General features: G+C 40.4%; 2 protein-coding genes across 4 annotated transcripts; one reads left to right on the plus strand and one right to left on the minus strand.

Moving 5' to 3' along the window:
- Positions 1-208: 208 nt before the first annotated feature.
- med24 (mediator complex subunit 24) lies at positions 209-12,610 on the plus strand. 2 transcript variants are annotated; one of them, XM_005721619.1, is made up of 26 exons: positions 209-296; positions 524-654; positions 733-815; positions 936-974; positions 1,064-1,137; positions 1,378-1,601; positions 1,940-2,051; positions 2,155-2,305; positions 2,483-2,596; positions 2,874-2,927; positions 3,047-3,129; positions 3,609-3,695; positions 3,910-4,021; positions 4,291-4,433; positions 4,583-4,620; positions 4,731-4,813; positions 5,612-5,790; positions 6,112-6,211; positions 6,705-6,880; positions 7,034-7,298; positions 7,819-8,000; positions 8,089-8,182; positions 8,305-8,404; positions 9,281-9,361; positions 11,411-11,559; positions 12,315-12,610. In XM_005721619.1, exons 2-26 carry the CDS (start codon positions 525-527, stop codon positions 12,429-12,431), a joined length of 2,970 nt encoding a protein of 989 aa, XP_005721676.1. In that variant the 5' UTR covers positions 209-296; position 524; the 3' UTR covers positions 12,432-12,610. The 2 variants fall into 2 exon arrangements, with proteins under 2 accessions (XP_005721676.1, XP_005721677.1); XM_005721620.1 differs by having other exon boundaries at positions 3,922-4,021.
- A 485-nt stretch (positions 12,611-13,095) lies between these two features.
- On the minus strand, positions 13,096-15,284 carry csf3a (colony stimulating factor 3 (granulocyte) a). 2 transcript variants are annotated; one of them, XM_005721621.2, is made up of 5 exons: positions 15,236-15,284; positions 14,536-14,708; positions 13,920-14,027; positions 13,680-13,826; positions 13,096-13,582 (listed from the first exon to the last, which is right to left on the minus strand). In XM_005721621.2, the coding sequence occupies exons 1-5, from the start codon at positions 15,249-15,251 to the stop codon at positions 13,391-13,393; spliced, it is 636 nt and encodes a 211-aa protein (XP_005721678.1). In that variant the 5' UTR covers positions 15,252-15,284; the 3' UTR covers positions 13,096-13,390. The 2 variants fall into 2 exon arrangements, with proteins under 2 accessions (XP_005721678.1, XP_005721679.1); XM_005721622.2 differs by lacking the exon at positions 15,236-15,284 and adding an exon at positions 15,080-15,219.
- Positions 15,285-15,425: the final 141 nt, after the last annotated feature.

The following is a 15,425-nucleotide window of genomic DNA, read 5'->3' on the forward strand; positions in this document are numbered from 1 at the left end:
GGAAGGCACAACAACATTTTTGCTGCCTTCATTTCCTTATGTATAGAAAGGGGTATAAATACAGTGGTCGAGCTATGATTCTTACCTTTGTAAACAGCGTCATCTGCTGCTAGTCGAGCGGAGCTCTGCCGGTATTCCCCTTCAACCAATCCGCGCGAAGAATACTGAAACGTCAGGAGATTAACCAATGAACGGGGACGTCTTTCAAAACAAAAACGTCGCTTCTTGCGTCGTGAAGCTGGGGTCCTATAAACAAATATATTTTAGCGTAAGCTTCTAAAAACTCAAAGCGTCAGGTAGGTATCAGATTTAGCACCGCTTTAAGACTCGTTTTGGTGTTAATTTATTGTGAAAACTGTTTGTTTTCTGTATCCGACAGGAGAAGTTTTCTTTAACTATTTCATTAGCAAATAGCATGAGCTAACGTAGCTAGGAAATAGTGTAAAATAAGCTTGAGTGTTACAGCGAAAAAACGAACAGTGACTGAATGGTGGCCATTTTTATTGATTTTTTGCCCCGCCAGGATGAAAATGGTCAATTTGAAGCAAGCCATTCTGCAGGCTTGGAAAGATCGTTGGAGTGACTACCAGTGGGCCATCAACATCAAGAAAAACTTCCCAAAGGGAGTAACATGGGACTATCTCAACCTTGCAGGTTGGTAGTAGTCTGTTTAAGTATACCGGTTCTTGTGTTTTCTAAAGTTGCTCTAACTGTTCCTTGTATATAATTAAGAGGCTTTGATGGAGCAGGCGATGATTGGACCATCCCCTAACCCACTCATCTTGTCTTATCTCAAATATGCCATAAGTTCACAGGTGAGATAAAGCACTTGTATTTTTTTTTTAAAAAGCAAATGAAAACGTGTGAAACTGAGAAGATTATCTAACCTTGTTGGTTGTTTCGCATGTTGTGATTTGTCTCCTCTCTTGCCATAGATGGTGTCTTATTCCAGTGTGCTTATGGCTATCAGCAAGGTAGTTTTCTGCATGACAATACTCAATGCAAAATTATTTTTACTATAAGAAAATGTGAATGATCTTACTACTTGTCTTTTCTGTGACAGTTTGATGATTTTTCCCGGGAGCTCTGTGTCAAGTCGCTGTTAGAAATAATGGACATGTTCTGCCATCGCCTTAGGTATGTTAAGTGTTTCCAATGCATCTGCATGAATCTAATTCACGTCTTTTAAAATTCTGATGGATGCAGAAATGTTTTTTAGAACCAAGGTTTGCAGAAGAGCATCTCTAAATGCACAACACGACAAACCATGAAGCCGATGAGATCCAGCCCTGTACTAGCAAGGTGTACCTAATAAAGGGACCAGTGAGTGTGTATCTTGCTTAAAATGTCACTGCTTCTTGTCTCTTATTGATCCAGCTGTCACGGAAAAACAGAGGAATGCATCGGGCTTTGTCGGGCTCTGCTGGCAGTGGTAGTGTGGCTGCTGCAGGGCTGCGCGTGGTACTGTGAGAAGCTCAGAGAACTGGGTCCATCAGCCAGCACAGAGACCAGTCTTGGAGCCTGCCAGGAAAGGCTCCAGAGTCTGATGAACAGCACCAAGAACAGAGCTTTGGTCCACATTGCCAGATTGGAGGACCAAGGTATAGAAGTGTGTGTGGGTATTTGTTTACACACAGGGTTGTGCTCAGTGTAATCTGCTGATGTATCAGTACAATGGTGTATAAATTACCCGAGGCTCTATTAACATGCTCTCAAAAGTTTATTGGCAGTTTATTTACCTTTTAATATTAAGTAATTCTAAGGCAAACACCTGCATATGTGTGGAATCTGGCAATTGGCAAAATTATTGGCAGTCAGCCATAGTGAGTCAAAAATTTCACTTAAGCTAAAACTGTCATTTTGGCCAAATCTTGAATGTGTGTTTTTGTGCCGAGCGTGGCATCTAAACACTGTTTCTGCTGCTGCTTTTCCTCCACAGGTTCCTGGAGCAATGTAGAGCAAGCTGTGCTTAATTTGACAGATGGTCTTAGTAGTGTGACTAACTCAAAACTGCATACTAAATTAGAGGAGAGCTTGTCACTAGTAAAAAGGTGAGGCTGACATGTTAATAATGAGCAAATGATCCTAATTTGACAATAGTTTCAAGCGTCCCATCTGACTTCTTTGTGCCGATTTCTTCACTCTCTTCTTCAGTATTCCCCTGATGCTGTCTGAGCAGAGTGACCCTCCAGTTTATGCCTCTTTTCCATCAGTTCATGCCTTCATCATGCTGGAAGGCACTATGAATTTGACAGGAGAGATACAGCCACTGGTGGAGCAGTTAATGATGATCAAAAGAATGCAGGTGAATACTAAGCTGTGGGGAAAAAAAACTGTAAAAATTTAGACTGACAGATTTTAAAAGACAAAGGAATTTCATTACACACAAAAAAGAAAATGTTCAGCTTTTGGCCAAAGTATTACGCAGCCTTTCCTGGTGAGGTTTTGTGTGATGCAAACGGAATCTTTCTATTCCCATCAGAGAATCCCTGCTCCCCTTTTTGTCCTGGAGATATGGAAAGCTTGCTTCACTGGCCTCATTGAGTCACCAGAGGGCACAGAGGAGCTTAAATGGACTGCTTTTACTTTCCTTAAGGTTAGATCCACTTCAACGAGGAAAACTTGGTCTTCTGTTGTCTTTTTGTCTGCCTTTTGCTGCTTTTACTTTTTTATTTATATCATTGCCTGCTTCCTTGACTCTGTTTGTTGTGAATTTTTATTGTAGTTTAGAGAAGGAATAGTGTGCAAAATTTTGTGCGGTGATTTTTAAATCTCCCTTCTGAGCTGTCTGCATGAAACTGATTTGGTAGTAATATTACTGTCTACCCTTCACAGAAATCAGATGAAATTAACTTGTGATTTCTTAATCTCAGATCCCACAAGTTCTACTCCGACTAAAGAAATATCCTCAGAGTGACAGAGGACAGGTAAAGTAAATGCCTGACTGATCTTTGTATTGGAAGTTAACACCTAGATATTGAGCGCTGGGTGTGTAATGTCATAAACTGTCTTTGTCACTTTCAATCATTGCAAACGTTTTTCCCAGGATTTCATGGAGGATGTGAACATAGCATTTCAGTACTTACTTAAGCTTACGCCACTCCTGGACAAAGCAGATCAGAGATGCAAGTAAGTGTTCGTAAATGTCACTGGAGATGCCCCTGATCTCATAATAAGATTATATAGATAACACAAGCAGCTATAGCTACTAAGCCTGGTTCTGCCGTAGGCTTCTTCCTGTTAAATGGGAGTTTTTCCTCCCCAGTGTCGCCAAGTGCTTGCCCATAGGAGGTCATCTGATTGTTAGGGTTTCTCTGTATTACTGCAGGGGTCTTTACCTTATAATATAAAGCACCGTGAGGTGACTGTTTTTGTGATTTGACATTATATAATTGAGTTGAACTGAAATGGCAGTAATTAAATATCTTTTATATTCAGGTGCTGCCGTCTGTGACATTGTTAAAGCGGCTATTATTAGAATTATTACCCATCTTCCATTTACCATCTTGTATTCTAATAGTATAGCTGTTTATGTTTACCTGTATATACCAAGTTCAACGATGTTCCAATTTTTTTTTTATTTTTTCCCCTTTTGCTTCTTTACGTAGCTGTGATTGCCTTGGAATGCTCCTGACAGAGTGTAATAAACTCGGGCTGCTGTCGGATTCAAATACAGTTAACCTCACATCAAAGCGGTATGGGTTTCTCTGCTATCAGAAAACATGCGATTATGGATATTTTAGGACAAAGATTACCTATATTTCTTTTTAAAAATTTTAATTATATTGATGAGAAATGAGAATGGAATTTTATCCACTATATTCATGTCATTTCCCCCAACACCTCCATCCTATCCCCATCCTCTTCCCCGTCCCTTTTTATCCTTCTCCCCCTGCAAATTTGATTCAGGACCGAGGACAGGGAGTTCGCCCCCAGGCTAAAGACTGCAGAAAATGCTAACATCCAGCCTAACCCAGGCCTCATCCTGAGGGCGGAGCCCACTGTTACCAATATTCTCAAGGTAGCACCCCATAACCATGTTTGAATTGTGCATGTTTTTAATTAAATTAAATCAAAATGCAGATGTAGTGTTGGCCATTGACAGAAATGCCAAAGAAGGTTCAGAGAATCATGTATATGATTGTAAAAGTGATCCACAACCAATGAGACCTAATGTCAGAAAATATCAGAATCAATGTGTTTTAAAGGTCACAACATTACAACAGCTTATTGTTTTTTTTGTTTTTTTTTTTAAAAGATGAGTATAAGTTTTCCATCTTTGTTCATTAGACAGTAGATGCAGACCACTCTAAGTCTCCTGAGGGTCTGCTCGGTGTTCTTGGCCACATGTTGTCTGGGAAGAGCCTAGATCTGCTCCTGGCTGCAGCAGCAGCCACTGGGAAACTCAAATCCTTTGCCCGGAAGTTCATTAAGTGAGTAAATTACGCTTTTGAACTTTTAGTAACAAGAACTTTGTAAGACCGGCAATGTTCAAGCGTTGGGAGATTATGTGCAACGTCATCTTGAATGTGAAGTTTTTGTGTGTTACTGTGTAATGTTTCATCCCCCTGTTTTGTTCCAGGCTTAATGAGTTTCCCAAGCACATCAGCGGGGAAGGATGTGAGTTCAAATACAAGAGTGGCATGTTCCGAATAGGGAATTTCTTCTTTCATTCACACGATCTTTCAGTGGGATACTAACACTGTGGATGTTCTCCTCCTTTCCGTTAGCCAAGTCTGCGTCTGTACGGGCTCTGCTCTTCGACATCTCCTTCCTCATGCTCTGCCACGTGGTGCAGACATATGGATCTGAGGTTAGTTCAGTTTGACAAAGTTCAAGTGCACAAAAACAGCCCAGGAATGGCTTTATTGCAGCTCGCTGGACGGCTTTGGAAAATGTAACAGAAGACTTTCTGTTTTCACAAGTTTTAAAACTTTTACGCCCATCGTCATTCATACTGCACTGTTATAATTAGGTAATAGATGTGTATGAAATGTTTTTTTCACTGCATACTATAGAAATTACTTTATTTATATATAATTTTACAGTGAATCCACTGTTTAAAAAAAACAAACAGTTTTTGTGAATTAACAAAAGCTTTTATACTTACAGGGCAATAATTACACAGAGCTGCCAACAATTCCAATGTCATTTTACACATCTCTTACAATTTAAGCCTAAAGAGTTTTAAATTTAATTTAATTTTAGAATTTCTTTAATTTACAACTGCAACATTTCTTTATCTTGACAAAATATTTTCTTTAAAAAGAGAATTTTTCCTTTTTCTTTTATTAAGAGATCTCAGGAGTTAAATGTGTAGTTAAACTTCTTTATGCTGACAGAAAGGGGATTTCTCTGGTAGGCTGTATGTGGCCCTGCGATGTAAAAATGAGTTTTATGTCGTTGAAAATTCAAGTCTTAACTATGTTAATTGTGGACAGACTTACTTTGCATCTGTATTAAGCAACAAGGCTTTTTTGCATATTAAAATATTCTATAAAGGTCTTCGCTAGCGTTAAAAAGGGAGAAAAATGTGGTGGTCACCTCAAAATAATAAACAGTAGAGATATTGTCTTTTTGAGCAGACTGTGATCAGCTGACTTTTGTCCAGGTGATCCTGTCAGACCCCAGTCCTTCAGGAGAGACGCCCTTCTTCGAAACGTGGCTGCAGACATGTATGCCTGAAGAGGGCAAGACTCTGAACCCAGAAAACCCCTGCTTCAGACCCGAGCCTGGGAAAGTGGAGAGCCTGGTGACCCTGCTGAACAACTCATCAGAGATGAAACTAGTGTGAGTGAAATCTGTAAATGAATCATTTACAGTCAGTGCAGATGTTGCCTGGCATTGCTGCGGTAATTAACTTTAGATCTTTTCTTTAGATGGTGGCATACTCAACCCCGTCATGAAGTTGCTTAACACCCTGAACTTCATTTACATGCTTGAATAACAATTACGATAGACGTAAAAGAGCACAGTTTTTTACTGTACTGTATTTTTGTTTGACATAAATGTTTCTGATTTTAACTTGCACTTATTTAGTGTTTAGAAATGTCTTAAACGTGGCCAGCAATGCTCTGAATGTGGGTTTTTTTTTTCCTAACCTTGTGACAGGCAGGTGAAATGGCATGAGATCTGCCTTAGCATTCCAGCGGCCATACTGGAAGTCTTGAATGCATGGGAGAATGGTGTGCTTTCTGTAGAGGCGGTCCAGGTTTGTCTAGCTTCACTATTTTTCCTTCCTGTGGGTAATAAAGATTTCTTGTGGTTTCCTAAGTATCTCATGTCTGTGAAGGTTCTCAGTCATCCAGGTGATCGTAGTCAAAGGAGCTTGCAAAGAAAAGCGTCTTAAAGAAGTCCAGATGCTTTTCTTTGCAAGCTCCTTTGACTAAGTATCTCATATGATTTTCAGGTTTCAACCCTTCCCACCCTTGTATTTCGTTGAGTCATGACTTGACATTTTCCACTGAATATGTCGAGATTACTTGAGTAAAAAAAAAAAAAGCTGTGAAAACGCGCATCATTAGTGACGTCTAATAGGTGTAGCCAACTTGTCACTTCTTCCCTATTCCTTTCAATTTTGTTTTCTAATGCAAAGTGGGAGGATGCCCATTTTAGTCAGAATTCGACCGTCTCTAACCCTTCCTTCTCTTCATTCTGCTAATCACATCCTTCCTCTTTCCTGGGTGCTGCCATTGCAAACGTAGAAGATTACTGACAATATCAAGGGCAAAGTGTGCAGCATGGCCATCTGTGCGGTGGCATGGTTGGTAGCCCATGTCCGGATGCTTGGAAGAGATGAGAGGGAGAAGCCCCAGACTATGATCCGGCAGCTTGTAACGCCACTTTATGGGGAGAACACTCTGCAGTTTTACAATGAACGGTACAAACGCATAAAGAGCACATCCACACCAGCACCCACCGACTTTATATTTTACAAATTCTGAGAAATTTCCTTGTTCTGGATTCAGTTTGATTCTCCGTCTCTCATCACCCGAGTTAAAAGTAACATCATTTTCTTCCACAATCTCACCAGCGTGATCATAATGAGCTCCATCATGGAGCACATGTGCGCCGACGTCTTCCAACAGACGGGTGCCACCCTGCGGTCCCCAGTGGAGGGCCAGGAGCCGATCCCCTACCGCAACCTGCTGCCACCCAAAGAACCCATCCATACGGCCCTCAGCAAACAGTTCCAGGCAGTGCTGCGTAAAGGCTGGGTGGACAGCCGAGCTCTGCATCTGTTCGAGAGTCTTCTCAACATGGGAGGTGTCTTCTGGTTCACTAACAATCTGGTCAAGGTACGCGGATAAAAGGTCTGATGGTTTATGCAGTGACCATCGGCAACACTATCGATCTTTAAAGGCGAATGATTTTTATTTATTTATTTTTTAACTTGAAGATTTTCTTTATTGGCTTCCTTGATCTATTACAATTTTACTTGAGCAACCGTTAGCCAGAAACGTAGTTAAATGTTGAAATTTAAGCAGAAAAAGTGAGAACATCGAGCCAGAGCAAAGACGTTAGTGAAACCAATGTGGTTACATTAGATAAAGAAAAGCTTTGCATGCATTAATTTCCTCATAAAATGTTGACGAATATGTGATGTATTTATGTACTTGTTTTTTACCCAAGCCTGTAGCTGTTTCTTTGCACGTCATTGACCTTAAATAGTGTTCGTAGGAGTCCGTGTTGTCGGTTGTGCAAACATTTGTGCATAAAACACTGTTGACATTATTCCGTTGCACTAATGGTCACTAATCTCATTTTATTCAAATCAATGTCCAGTTTGTGAAAACATGAAACTGTTTCTTAACACAGGAACTGTTAAAGGAGACACGGCAGGAGTGGGCCAATCGAGTGGTAGAGTTACTCTACAGCATCTTCTGCTTGGACACCCAGCAGATCACCCTCACGCTGCTAGGTACCATACTGCCCAATCTACTCACAGACTCCGCCCACTGGCGCAGCCTGGCAGACCCACCTGGAAAGGCACTGGCCAAGTAAGAGAAGCTTAATACCCTAAGGGCAGCAGTCGCTGTGGCGTTTTTGACTTCCGGTTTTGACTTTTGTCTCTGGATGTCCCCTCAGGCTGTCTGTGTGGTGCGCACTCAGCTCTTACTCCTCTCACCACAAAGGTTCTCTCTCAGCTCGCCAGCGCAAAAGGCAGAGAGAAGATATTGAGGTAAAGAAGCTCTTTAAAAATAAAAATTTTAAAACTTGGTAAAATTAGGAGAACGTGTTTTCTGTAAGAGGACGTGTTTGAGTGTAGAAATACTGACATGATTCCTTTATTATTCCCTGCAGGACTACAACAGCCTCTTTCCCTTGGATGACACTCAACCATCTAAACTCATGCGGCTGCTCAGCTCCAACGAGGATGAACCTGTAGCCCTTTCCAGTCCAGGTTAGGCCCCTTTGTGCTTTGATTTGAATACACCGTCAAATGATAAAGCCTGTGGTTTACAGATGTCTGAGCTGGGGATGATAATGGTGGTAATACCAGAGAGTTTCAGAACTGTAACAGCAAGTTACTTCTAGTAAGCACTTAAAATGCTTTGTAGACTGGTCTTCCTCCTCATTAATTATCCTTCAAGTGCATTGGCTGCCAGCAGGTTCTAACTTGAACGCTGCCATCCAGTGCTTCTTGCTTTGAGCGATTGTGCAGTTAGCATACCCCCTTCACCCTGCTATTCACATGACTTAAAGTAATGAGCATTTATATTAAGTGCTTTGGAAATTTTCCCTTGTTTAGTTTAGTTTAGTGTTTAGTGTGAAACCCCCACACAGGATGTCACTTCAGTGTGTTGCATGACTTAGGAAAAAAATGCTTTGATATTAAGACTGAAAGTGACACTGGTTTTCTTGCTACGTAAAGTCAGTCATTTAGAAACCGTTCATCAGCGCCAGATGCCTCACTTTATAGACTTTTTAAAATTTTATTATGAATAAAATACATATTTTAGCGCAAGGAGAAAGAAACGTTTATTTTCCATGTTAAAAAAATCAGAATTAATTAATTTTGTTAAAAAAAATCATCTTTTCATTTTTAGTATCATTGAAATGTCTTATTCCAGGAATTATGATTATGATGTAAGATTGCAGTGGAAACCAACCGTCAACGGATCCTTAACTTCCTTTTTCACATCCTCTAGATTTTTAAATGTTTTTTTTTTTTGTTTCTTTTTTGTGGGGGGGAATAAAATTTCCTCGAATGATTAAATTAGTAGAACGAAAATGAAACTTGTCAACTCATCCATCACATCTTCCTTTCTTCCTGCAGGAGACCGGTCTATGAGCAGCTCTCTGTCTGCCTCACAGCTCCACACTGTCAACATGAGGGACCCCCTCAACAGAGTCCTGGGTGAGAATTTTACCAGCATCTCTCTTCTCTCATCCCCATCTCTTTCATAAAAATGTCTAAATTACGATGAACAAATTCAAGAAAAATCCTGAATTAACTAATCAGGGAAACGATTCGATGGGAAACTGGAGAGGCTGGTATGTTGCTGTGATTAAAGCCACAAGATCTCCAATTCTGAAGGCCCAATGGGACCTCATCCAGCCCTTGAATATGTTTGCAAGGCCAAACACAGAGCTAAGACACTCATTATTTTCATGTAAAGTGAATTTTAGTGTGATGTTTTGGGGGGGGGTTTCAGTCAAAGTCACGCTAAAAGAAATGTCTGACATTACTGAGAATTATATTTTGCATGTTTAAAGTTAGCAAAAATGCAATATGTTATAATGAATTTGACTTTTTAAAATTTGCATGATTTTTTTAAAAATATATTAGAAAGAACCTTTTTTTGCCTCTGCAAAACAACACAATAGATTTTAGACCAAAACGTTGTAATTAAAGTGCAAAAGCTTTAAGCTTTATTTCAAGTTTAACAAAAGTATTACATCAACTGCTTAGGAATTGCAACCATTTTTATTCATAATGCCCATTTTCTGAGGCTTGGAAATAATTGGATATTTACTGAAAAGCAGATTCATGACTAGGTGAGGCCTGTTTCCTCTTTATATCATGACACACTAACAGTTTATAATATCTGTAGTTGAGTCCATGTGTTGAACTTGTATTTGTCTTATCACTGGAGCTTTCACAATGAAGTCCAAAGAGATGCAAGCAGAGAAGACTTTCATTAGACTAACGGAAATCAAAATAAAACTTAGAGAGATGGTGAGAAAAAAAAAAAAAAAAAAGCATGAAGTGGTCAACTCAGCAAAACCAAACAGTGTTAAAGACCACAGAAGAAAAAAAAAACAAAGTGCATGATCACAGAATTATTTCCTTTAAGCATTTAACCACATCAAAAACACATTGAGGATGTAGGCGTAGCATTTAAAGGTCTACCATCAAGAGACACCTTCGTCAATGGAAAATTTGTTGATGGTGTGACTGCTGATGGAAGTAGCAGGATGAAGTGTTAAATGCATGGGGCTGTGCTGTCTCTCAGAATCAGCCAAAGTCTGCAAAACTGATTATTCAGCATTTCACGATGCAAATGGATAATGACCCAAAGCATGCTGAAAAAAAACAGCCCAAGAGTTTCTCGAGGCAAAGAAGCGGGATATTCTTCAGCGGCCAAGTCAGTCAACCCAAGTGAGCACTGCAGAGAGACCCTAGAGAACCTAATAAGCGGAAATTGAAGGCGCTTGCGGCAATCAGTATAGTTAACTTTGTTAGTTTGTCCAATTACTTTTGAGCACCTGAAAATGGGGCACCATATATTAAAATGGATGTCATTCCTAAATGTTTAATGCACTACTTGTGTTAAGCTCTTTAAATTCAAAGTGAAAGTCTTCTTTCCAGTCAAGTATTTCAGATTATTTGGCTGAAAATCCACTGTGGTGTTATAAAAAGGCACAAAAAAGGGTTATCATCCAAACTTTCACGGGCCAAACGATAAACATGACAATGTCTGGGTTTCTGGGGTGGGACCACCTTGGGTCAACCGCCTTCCGTGTATGCTCATTTAAATTAAGATCTGGGGAGACTGGGGTTCTTAGGCTTTTTGTTATTTACTCGAACCTTTGTCGAGCAGTTTCTGCAGTGTGGCAGAGTGCAGTGTGCTGCTTTGGGAAACTGCTGTCATCAGGGAGTGCCATTACAACAAATGAAAGCGCTTGATCAGCAATAACATTTAGAAAGTTGATTGGGTTAATCTGGACGTAGCCTTTTTTGTTAGATGCTCTCCTGATGAACAGATTTGCTTACCTGGATGATTAAACATGCATCAAAACATTTATATGGGTGGTTCACGCCAAAGAATGCTAACACCCAGCCCAGCAGTGCACTGCAGCTACTACTACATCTTGTCAGTGGTGTTGATATTGGGGATGATTTGATTTGGGATATAAAATAATTCAGCAGGATAGTACTTACCATCTGTTCTCTTTCTTTTAGCCAACCTTTTTCTCCTCATTTCCTCCATCCTTGGCTCAAAGATGGCTGGACCTCACACCCAGTTTGTGCAGAGCTTCATGGAGGAGTGTGTTGAGTGTCTGGAGCAGGGAAGCCGTGGGAGCATCCTGCAGTTCATGCCTTTTACAATGGTGAGTTATGAGCTGTGAGGGGAGAGGCCAGACAGGTGGAGATAAAGGAGGGAGAAGGATGACTGCTTCTTTAGATATTATCGGGAAGGGTTCAGGAATCCTGCTTACAAGTGTTCTACTGCCTTTAAAGACTGAGTGTTCTGATAAGATCAAGAGGGAGTCTGAAGGTCATAGCACAGATGCTTCTTGCATTTGCAAGAGATATTAATCACTCCTACAAGCTTCGAAATGTTAGGGATGCCACATTTTCAAAACATGTGCAGAGTTTGAAATGGAATAAAATGCCAAGAACAAACCAGAATTGATAATAGAAAGGAGAAAAAAAGAGTAATGGACAAATGGTAAATGGCCTGTATTTATATAGCGCTTTACTAAGCCCCAAAGAACCCCAAAGCGCTTTACACATTCAGTCATCCACCCATTCACACACACATTCACACACTGGTGATGGCAAGCTACATTGTAGCCACAGCCATCCTGGGGCGCACTGACAGGCAAGACAGAGGCAACTTAGCTGATTTAGTGGAACATCTTTTTCTAGTTCTGAGAAAAAGTATTTCTTAATTCTTTTCTTTTGTTCTAGTTACATTTTACAATGAGTGTCCCATGAAAACCAGATCAAGGGTCAGGAACACACCCACTCAAAAAGGAATGACAATTAGCCTTGAGCAACACAATAAAATTCTTACTGTTTCTTGGGAAATACCGCCTCTCAGAATAACAGTTAATTTTCTTTTTTTCTTCTGCACATTTAGGTTTACGAGCTGGTGAAGCTGCCCGCTCTGGCCAAACCTAAAGTTGTGCTTGCAATCACTGACCTGACTCTGCCGCTGGGGAGACGTGTAGCTGCCAAAGCCATCTCTGCTCTGTGAGGCTCGGGTTTAAATTTACCTCCGAAATAAATCGAGGCATCGACGGATTTATCTTCTGTTGGTGGGCAACAGCCCAGCGGAGGGCTGAAAACAGTTTGCAAGAGCTCTGGACTCACATTGTTTTGATATTCTTTTATATTTTTTTTTTCACGCTTGTAAATACTTTTGGAATAAATAAAGAAATCAGACAGAAAATCTTTTTTGCTTGCCTGTGTTTATTGGTTGCATTTGTTTTGTGAGTTTTTGTGACACATCATGGTGAAATGGCACCTCTGTGTTTTTTGAGTTTCAGTAACATGATGTGTGGCCGCTGTCGTTGTTGTCCCTTGAGTCAGAATGATCACATGCTAGCCAGCCCAACACATGACACCATACACAAGGCACTGTGGGTCATCTCTTGTCACAGTCATACACCGCTTGCAACACTTATTAAAGGACATCCGTCTGGTTCAGTAGCGGAAATAATGACAGCAAAGTCCTTATTTCACCCTTTGTTGCACTTCTCTATTAGAGTAGTAACTTCACTGGAAGTTCAGGTTTCATTTTATTGTTTTGTGTAATTATGCATGTTTTTTCACAAAGAGGTACAAATGTTTTTCAGAAAATGTTTTTTTTTATTAAAAAATAAGAAAATACAGACATTATTATTATAATTTAAATAAAAATAATACAAAAATATACAATTTTACTCATGTTCTGCTGTTGGTATCGATTAACGTGCCACCAACACCTTAAATCAACTGTCAAATACCTTAATGTACTGCTTTACAGAGCATTAGTCAATTGTGTTAACATTTCCTTAGTTTTAACCTGTGAAAATAAATAGTCCAGTCCAGTTCTGTTAATAAATATATAAATATGAAATGCAAATACAAAAATAAATAATGCTTTCACAGATCAATAAATACCATAACGTACATTTTGGACATGAGCCAAAAGCAAAGTGTGACACTTTTTGGTCAGGACTCTGTCTCCACCTCTGTGCTGCGGTCCAGAGTCCTGAGGAAGCGGACCAGGTCCTGAACGTAAGACTGGAGGTCCACCAGAGTCAGGTGTGCTGCCACCTGAAATTCATAATCTGCTGGTAGATTTAAGGGCGCGGAGGGTTTGGTGGGGTGGGGTGAACCTTGCGGATGGACAATTTTTAACATCTAAAAAAGCAAAACAAAGAAAATGATTTTAAGCATTAAGAAGATGCAACATGCAAAAACAATTTGCCAGACTGGCTGCAATTTAGAAAAATTCTACCTCTTTGATCTGAATGGCGAGGTCTCGTACATCAGCCATTAGCTCGGTGACTCTATCTTTGTTTGCCAGCCTGGGGTAGTTTTTGAGGGAGCTCAGCAAGGCCCGGTACGTCTGCAGACCCTCATAGAGCTGTCTCAAACCGTCCTCCTTATGGAAGAGAGAGAAAAAAACAAACTGGTCATCGTGTCTGCTTTTAGACTCTCAAAGCATGATGACAGTTCACTCTCAAAGAATGCTTACCAAAGTGACGTTTTCTGACAGGGCTTTGATATGAGGAGCAGAGGGGATGCCAAGCCTGGACCTCATGATCTCAAACTGCGCATTATCTGTGGAGTTCAGCTGCAGAGTCTACGATAAAAGAAATAACATCAAATGGTTAAGGATGTATAGCAGCGAGGAATTCCAAAGCAAACACCAGTTGGAGGGTGGGGGGGCAGTGAAGGCAACAGCAGATCGTTAAATTAAAGCACTAAAATGTCACATCCTAAAAACTAGACCAGAAATATTTGTCCTGTGTTCTTACAAGATGCTGAGTCATTAAGAGACTTTTATTTGTGGTTTCAGAAATACTCAAGTAAAATCCAGCTGTGTAAAAACAACAAAAAACATGCCAGATGTTGATAACTCAGTTGCCTGTCATCTAAAAACAAAAAAACATTGACAGACATGTGCTGTTTCTTTTCCAGAGACTGTTCATATCAGTCATTACAGCTACATAAACGCATTTCAGATACAAACGCCGCTGACTGACAGGCTCGACCGCGCAGGCTCCGTACGCTGACAGCACATTATCAAACACAAGTCATGACGCAGAAGCTTTAAAGAAATCAGGCAAAACTGCATTAGTGTGTCTCACCTCCGTCTTAATGCAGGATTTGTGTGTTTCGGGGATAGAGAGAAGGATCTTCTCTGTCAACTGCTTGCAGTTCTGTACAATCTTTTGAAATTCCGGACCTTCAACAAGTGCGCTTCTTTCCGGCAGAGGTGCGCTGAGGGCGAACGTGGCCATGTAGCAAGAAATGGCGAAAACTGCAAAAAGGAGAAGCAAACAAAACAAAAATTAAAAAACAAACAAACAAGGCATCAGCGGCGTAACATAGAAACAACCCCGATATTCATCCAGTATGCTGTGTGGAGGCAGAGCACAAAAGGCAGAACAAAGCCTCCTCTCAACCGGTCCTCTCTGCTGCAGATTTGGGCATGTCCCCCCTTGGGGCTAAATATGTGCAGCAGTTGAGAACAGCCCGTGTAATGTGAAGCTTGAGCCAAAAGTAACTGCAGTAGATCAGCATGGTGGAAAAGCAAGCCCGAGCAGATGTTTTAAAAAGCACCAGATGTTAACACAGAATAAAAGCCCTATTATTGAATCAAAACATCTGGTGCTTCTAAAACAAACCTGCCTTTCTATCAGTCAGAGATGTCTGCTTGTCCAAAGGCTGATCCTTTGAATTTTTCTTGTAGCTTCCTCTACAGACTCTACAGAGTGTTTTCGCTCTCTGGGGACGATCAGCAGAGAGGAGAAATCAGTATTCCGTAAGGATTGCCTCACTACTCACCAGTCAGAATGTGCATGGCCTCTGCTAAGGAATGCCTTAAAGTATTGACCTCTAGTGAACACCATCAATGATTTATGGTACGCTTATATATGTAAAGCTGGACCGTGTGGAGGAAATTCCCCCAATTACTCATCCGATTGTGTTTCCATTAAAAATGTAAACGTTTGCACTTTTAAGAAAAAAAAAAAAA

The sequence above is a fragment of the Pundamilia nyererei genome, unplaced genomic scaffold, assembly GCF_000239375.1.
Source record: "Pundamilia nyererei isolate P.nyererei 1_Seehausen unplaced genomic scaffold, PunNye1.0 scaffold00005, whole genome shotgun sequence".
NCBI classification, from domain to species: domain Eukaryota; kingdom Metazoa; phylum Chordata; class Actinopteri; order Cichliformes; family Cichlidae; genus Pundamilia; species Pundamilia nyererei.

What these genes read in the sequence shown, in the direction of transcription:
- csf3a (XM_005721621.2), bottom strand. An exon ending in AATCCTGCATTAAGACGGAG is followed by an intron (nt 14,028 to 14,535) that starts GTGAGACACACT and finishes CTTTTATCGTAG; the next exon opens with ACTCTGCAGCTGAACTCCAC. An exon ending in TCGCCATTCAGATCAAAGAG is followed by an intron (nt 13,583 to 13,679) that starts GTAGAATTTTTC and finishes TTGCTTTTTTAG; the next exon opens with ATGTTAAAAATTGTCCATCC.
- med24 (XM_005721619.1), top strand. Translation starts at nt 525, where the DNA reads ATGAAAATGGTCAATTTGAAGCAAGCCATTCTGCAGGCTTGGAAAGAT. An exon ending in ATGTTCTGCCATCGCCTTAG is followed by an intron (nt 1,138 to 1,377) that starts GTATGTTAAGTG and finishes TTATTGATCCAG; the next exon opens with CTGTCACGGAAAAACAGAGG. An exon ending in AGTTCATGCCTTTTACAATG is followed by an intron (nt 11,560 to 12,314) that starts GTGAGTTATGAG and finishes CTGCACATTTAG; the next exon opens with GTTTACGAGCTGGTGAAGCT.